We start from the raw sequence: 7232 nt of genomic DNA on the forward strand, positions 1-7232 counted from the left end.
GCTTTCATACACAAACATAACATGATAATTATGCTAAATATAGATTTTAACAAATCAACAAATGAATACCACCACCGGCTCCTGGTTCCTAAAATGGGTTACTACTATGATTTTGTCGTTACCATCTGTCAATTTGGTAATAAAATTCAGCTGATATTGTAGTTGGTTGTGGTTATGCTGCAGCTGATTATTTTGATGCTTGACGATTTCTTTCAATTCCAAAAGTTCATTCCTCCAAGGTTCTTCCTTTAAGGCGGCTCCTAAAACACAAAAACAAGAACACACAATGAAATGGCCATTTTGTCGGAGATCCTTATCTATTCTCTTATCCCTTTCTATCACTCAGGAACATTGTATTGTTTAAACACTATAGGTTTTTATTTTCAAAGTTTGTCAAAGATAAAAAAAAAATGGGTAGGCAATAGCGAACTTATTGTTTACAGATTAAAAGCCATCGTTTACGATAAAATTCTTGTTGCCAGCCAATGCCATTGCACCAGAAGAGGCAGGTGGATTCTGTGTCCCTATCTGACGATGGATAATATATTTAATCCATAAGTATGGTAGAAGCACTCTTCCAATAACTCCTAACCAGTTCGCTTTGTGATCGGAAGGCCCGGGTTCGATTCTCGTTCGCCTTGCTGTGTCAAACCTAAGACGTAAACACAAGTAGTTACTGTTCCTTCACCATGGGCCCGGCATCACAAATGAAAGTCACTTGTCTTTAAAAACAGAGGTCCTGTGTCACGGTAGGCGTTTGCACGAAAAAAGAACCCTCACTGTTCAATGGCCTGGGTGCCGAGTAGGGGTCTAAATTTGAAGCTATTCACCGGTACATGGTGACGTCTCTATATGAGTGAAAAATTCTCGAATGGGACGTAAAACAACATACAATCAATCAATCAATCCAATAACTCCTGGATACATAATAAATGTTTAATTAGGACATGAAAAGCTTTTCTATATGTACGTGCCAAAATGTGGGTGTGATGTTTTATTAAAGCTTGATTTTTTTCCCGAACAGCAAAATAGTAACACACACGCGCCCTTTATATGTACACAAACTGTCCATAATTTGGAGACGAATATACATTATATGTGTGTTAAATATTTCTTGGAACAATACATTTTGCAGGAAAAAATACAGGAAATGAAACTTCACTAATTTGACAAAATCAAAATAATCTTTGACAATGGTGCCCAATATATTCTGTTGTGCTGTATATTGTATGTTTTTAGCTACACAAATAAGGATGAGATGTGGGGAAAAAAAATAAATGACAAAGACTTGATGATATAATTTTTTTGAAATATACAACTAAAGTACGCGTATTTTAAATAGAGGTTTTGGAGCAAATTTTGTTCTCTCCTAGAAAATGGACGTTTTAATTACAACCCCAACATTGAAGTTCACTAAAATATTAATGTTTTATCACAGACTAAATCAAGGATTGTATTTTCAGCCCATTCAAGCTTGAATTTATGATTTTTATGCTACATGCTATTTTTTGGTACATAGTAGTAAAAGATAAAAGGTAAAATTTTGGTTATTTTCAAGAGTTGATATCTTTCTTCTCTGGAGTTAGAGTAATGCCTCAATAATTTCCGAATAACCTCGTATACACCTTATAGAAAAGTTTTCTACTGTTCATTATTAAGGATTGTTTTGCAATTCTTGTAAACTTAAGTTTATTTTTCAGATACTAGTATTTCCATACTGAATTTACATGATAATCTAATTATGTGCAATGTATTTGATCTATGTGAACATCTAGGAGTGTTTCATTTTAAAGCTTCTGTACATCTGAAACAGAAGCCTATTTTGTTCTTAGGTCCTTTAATTTGTTGAAACGAGATTAGATCGATTAAAGGAGTAAAGATAAAGAGTCACTTAATGATGATTTCGATAGGAAACATATGCTGATCGAATGGAATGCAAAACCGAGTTCACATCATTTTTTATTGAAGTGCTTTTATAAATATACTCCATGTTGTGTGAACAGAAAAAAATTGATCTTATTTCATACTTGTAATATGCTTGTTTTATAGTAACTCAAACAAAATAAATCAATTACATAGGTTAGATTTTGATATTTTTTCCCACTTTCATTCAGTTAAATTGAACTTACAATTTAGTTAACGACATGTATCATACATTTTGAGAAAGTGCAAAATGCATAATTGTTACTATTGTATTACGATTTCCTTTGTACTTTATTTGGAATTAATTTCTGGGCAAAAACAGTTGCAGAGTAGATTTCAATTCTTTGGTTTCGTGAACAACTCACAATTTACATCATCAATTAAAATGAAAATTTCAGTGAGGCAATGTGCTGCTGAATGTGTAAGGAATGAGAATTGTTATTCGTTTGATTTTTGTAGAGAAGATGATTTTAAGACATGTCACATTCACAATCAAGACGAAAACAGCGACTTTATATATGAGAATGGACTATGCAGACGTTTTAAGCTGGTGAGTAGATTCGGTCTCATTTCTGTTTCGATCTATACTTAACATTTTATCCAAAAGGATTTCTTTCAAAGTGTCAACACACTGAAAAAATAATAAGAATATTAATACAAAAGGATTTTAGTTTATAGATAGCTTTTATCTAAATTATTAGTTGATAGAAATTTTGTAATATTTCAAAATAATTCAGAGTAGTTTTTTTTTCCTTTTTGTTTGGCATATAAATTCATCCAACGGAGAGTCCGAATGAGTTACCTGGATTCTTTAAAGCTCAAAATTCTTGTGATTGATCGTCTACAAAATTAATTTGTCTCTAAAGTCAACATTAAAGAATGCTGGGACTCATCATGGACAATATTTATATAAGTTCAGGACACAATGGAGGGCTTTCAACAATCTGTTTAAATTCCCATGGGTATTAATTCATTTATTTTGCTTATTTATTAGCAAATTTATTTTTGTATTCTTATGGAGCAGAATTCATTAAAAAAGACACATGCAAGAGCATGCTCTACGTGTGAACAATTTTTTAAACGAGGTAAGTTACTGACAAAGAAGTTGATGAAACAAGAATATCAACAGTCTCGTTTAAAGTCATCATCTTGTAAGTTCTACGAGCGATACAATGACGTTGTCAGCAAATACAATCTATCATTAAGTCATATGCTGACTGACGTTTTTCATACTAATTGTTAGGCAATTATTTACACACTGAATTGTCGACGGATTTTTCCGTTTTTGTATATTGCTGTTGCCTTAAATTCGACTTTAAGCTATATCGAGGACGTGTAATTAATTAATAATCTTCATTTTCATTCATACATGGATTCGATATACATCGTCGGGACCCACATATTTTCTCTCCGTTACAATGCATTCAACGAGAGAAAACTTTTGGGTTTCGACGATGGTACACATATTTCCCAATGAACTCAAATATAAGACACCACAGTCTCTGATATAATCTATTTCATATTTGGATTTTTACTAAAGAAAAAAGAAATTGATGCAAGGCTAACAATTAAACTTTTTAATATAAAAACAATGTGTTTACTTTTTCTGTCGTAAGCTTTCCTTATTTTTGGGGCAATATGCCATTGTCGTTAGCATATGGTGTTTATGCCTCCCAGTTTTGCGATACGCAAGATCATGTTCTGAGTACGATCAATGTTTAAACCTTGGAATACTTCTGACAAATAATTTGATGTTACAAGGGTATCAACAATCTCGTTTAAAGTCATCATTTTGCTAATTCTATGGTTGATACAATGACCTCGTTTGCAACCTTTTGTAAGGTCGAATGTTGACTAACGTTTTCGATACAAATTGTTAGACTATTATTTTCATACTGAGCTGAATACGACTCTACTCCGTTAACTCGAACAAGATAAAGAAATCAAGCTCGGATGTGACTGCTCACTCTTCCACGACACCTGATTCCATCTCTGATGTTTTCAGGGGGTCTGTGTTTGCTGTGCACTCTATTTTTAAAGATTAACTGAAGTTTTAAGCATGAATACTGTTTGTCATCTTTACATTCCAATATGAATGTTTCGAAAAGTACTTGCAGAAGCCAATTGATATTTTTAAATTCAGATTTGACATAAATTTTAGTTTGATTAGTGTATAAAAAAGGGAAGCAAAGACAGATAAATTCTAGATTTATTAGTATCTTTTACAGATTTGCAAGCCTGGTTTTACGAAGCCTTGTCGGTGTCCCTCTAATTTGGGAAAACAACGCTGCGAATACAGATATGGTAAATATTTACTTATCTTATGTAATATTACTCACAATTATGATAAGTTTTGAAAACTAATAATTATATTTCTTCTTCGAGATTGTCAAGGGAAGTTGGTGGAGCAAAATACAGCTACTTACCGCTTTTGGCGACTGTTTTCCTCTAATGATTGGCGTGAACTTCTGTGTGAAATGACCATAGATAATGGCGGATGGATCGTAAGTCAAATATTTTTTGTTTGAAATTTAGAAATAATACATACTCCATCTTAATATTCCATATTTTTAAAGTATATACATGTATAATTCGTCAGTTTCATGTTTAATACTCTTTAGAAAGTATATTATAAAAAAGAACTTTCTGCTTGAGTCCCGATAGAATATTAATTCATGTATAAGAAACTTTCCAATTAAATTGCAAGTTTAACTTTAAAAAAAAATTTTGAATGTTGCTGTGAAATATACTTTGATTTTTTGCATTTATTATGGTAGATTTAATAATTTATTATGGAACATGAATTTACCACATGAACTATAGCTTCTTTTTTTCAATTTACAACCTATTTTCTTTTCAACGCTTTTTAAATCAAGAATTAACTTGTTTAACGATTTTTTTTTATTGCTTATACTTCTATTCTGATATCAAAGATTTTTCAACGACGAGTGGATGGCAGCACAGATTTTTACAGGAACTGGACCGAATATGAGAATGGATTTGGTGACCTCACTGCTAGTTTCTATATGGGTACTGATATATTTAAACTTTTGAATTGAATTAAAATTAATCCTTTGTTAAAATACTTTATGTTATTTCTTTTTTAATTTAAAGTCTTTAAATTTAAACAGTGGCATACTAGTAATAAGATAAGTGAAGTTAAATAACAATTAGACCTTTGGGTTAACGGACTTTTTTATTTCTTTTATTCAATAAAATATTGCTAAACAATTCTAAAGATAATTAAGATCACATAATAAGAGATTTTTAAAAGTTTGTTTCCCTATCCAAAATTGTTGAAAAAGATATTAATCCAATTTATTGCCTAAAGGTTTGGTTTTCATGATTAAATAATTAAAATACTAGTATAACCATGTATTTTGAAGAAAAGTGCTTAATTTCTTCCAATTTATTTCATAAAGTTATTTAGTAATAAAATATTCTTTTATTTGGATGATAGGAACTTAGGATTTTTAGAGGAAAAAGGCTCCTCTCTTTTGGGTGGTCACATATGTAAAGTGTTAACTTCTGCTTAACCCTTGCATTTATGTGCATATTTACTTGGACAGAATGTAATATGTATTTTCTTTAGAAATGAAGCTTTTTATTCCTTACAATTTTCAGGAAACAGTCCTCTCTATGAAATTGTAAAAACTGGAGACTACGAGCTTAGAATTGAATTAGAAGATCAAGCTGGGCAGAGGAGATTTGCTGCTTACACTGACTTCTTTCTGGGAGGGCCCAATACTTCCTATACACTTCATGTGTCAGGATATCATGGAAACGCAGGTCGGTAAAGACTGGAAATTAAATTTACTTGGTTTGAGTATGTTACTTTAATGTTATGTTGTAAACTCAATAAATGGAAAATGTGAAGATGACGATTTGTGATCTACTAAACTACATATACATACAGTGTATACAATATGTACATTGTAATCGATCTAAGAAAAAAATTACTAACAATACAAATATAGGGACAGAGACTTCCTTAACGATACAAATGTTACTTAATTATACTCTGATATGGGATGGTAGAATATAAGATTTTAAAGCTCACTCTCTCAGATCATATTTGCTTTCATAAATTAAAAGACATTCTATGAAATATAACGTCACCCATGTCTTCGATTTCAAAACTTTATGTATGAATAAAGGGTCATATTATTCTTATTCTGCAACAGCAAGATATTTTAATGAGTTATTTGTCTTGTGGCATACAAATTGAGGCCAACAATGAGCTCAATGCAACTCACCAGCTTTATGTTCAGTGTCCCTTTTTGAGAATTTTTCATCATATTTAGACGTCACCACAGCCTGTTGGAGAGCTGTAAACTTTAGACCTATACTCGACACTTAGGGCCATTGAGCAGTGAGGGATCTTTTTCGTGCCAGCACCTACTGTGACACGGGACCTCGGTTTATACGAACTTATCCTAAGGACTAGTCTCCTTGTCCCGCAGTGGGATTCGAACCCGAGACGTAAGGATCAACTCCTTACTCCGCGACTAAGTTTGAACATCTAACTTAGAGAGTCGTCAAGACTGATCCTGTAAAACAAAAATTTTCCTTTCAAATGGAGGAGAGAGACGCAACGTTTCTGTTTCTTATATATGTAGTTTGAAAGTATAAATATTTTGAATATAATTCCACCTCTGGAATTTCCAGAGGTCCGTGTTTTATACCCTCTTCATATATTTGTATTGTTTATAGATTTTTTTTTTTTAGATCGATCACAGTTCGTTGTCTTCACCTTTTACTTTGTATAATTCTTCGATTTAATACTTTTAAATAATTAAAGATATTTTTCACACTCTAGATGACGGTCTTAAATATCATAATGGCATGAAGTTTTCTACTTTCGACAATGATAATGATATCCATGAATCAGGGAATTGTGCTGTCGACTTTCGAGCTGCTTGGTGGTACCTTAATTGCTACCACAGCAACTTAAATGGAGTCTATGGGAGACACGATGGTGGAATGTATTGGTTTCCTTGGCAAGGATTTCATCAGTCTTTAAAATCAACTATGATGATGGTTAGAAAGAAGATTCTTTGACGTGTAACTGATCAAACATGGAAAACCAATATAAAAGAATACAAATCCAGTATATTGTTTGATTTTAAGTCCATTCCACATATGTATATATTTACAACTATTAGTTACTGAACAAATAAATACATTATAAATGGCACCATTTCTTGGTTATGAATTTAAAGGACAATCCATGTAATCACTCATCATTGTATATTTATACTCAACATTAAATATTCTTCTTTCACCACTTATTTTGGATTTAAAATATC

General features: G+C 31.9%; 1 protein-coding gene across 1 annotated transcript; it reads left to right on the plus strand.

Moving 5' to 3' along the window:
* The first annotated feature begins 2308 nt into the window (after nt 1-2308).
* LOC133184520 (fibrinogen-like protein A) lies at nt 2309-6984 on the plus strand. Its single transcript, XM_061319610.1, has 6 exons — nt 2309-2473; nt 4152-4227; nt 4309-4427; nt 4857-4953; nt 5548-5712; nt 6743-6984. Exons 1-6 carry the CDS (start codon nt 2309-2311, stop codon nt 6982-6984), a joined length of 864 nt encoding a protein of 287 aa, XP_061175594.1.
* Nucleotides 6985-7232: the final 248 nt, after the last annotated feature.

Source organism: Saccostrea echinata, unplaced genomic scaffold (genome assembly GCF_033153115.1).
Source record: "Saccostrea echinata isolate AGI-Se365-2 ecotype Australia unplaced genomic scaffold, CSIRO_AGI_Sech_v1 ptg000010l, whole genome shotgun sequence".
NCBI classification, from domain to species: domain Eukaryota; kingdom Metazoa; phylum Mollusca; class Bivalvia; order Ostreida; family Ostreidae; genus Saccostrea; species Saccostrea echinata.

Excerpts from the sequence above, each read along its gene's own strand:
- LOC133184520 (XM_061319610.1), top strand. The coding sequence starts at position 2,309 with ATGAAAATTTCAGTGAGGCAATGTGCTGCTGAATGTGTAAGGAATGAG. Across the intron at positions 4,428-4,856 it reads TAGATAATGGCGGATGGATC|ATTTTTCAACGACGAGTGGA; the intron begins GTAAGTCAAATA and ends CTGATATCAAAG. Across the intron at positions 5,713-6,742 it reads AGGATATCATGGAAACGCAG|ATGACGGTCTTAAATATCAT; the intron begins GTCGGTAAAGAC and ends TTCACACTCTAG.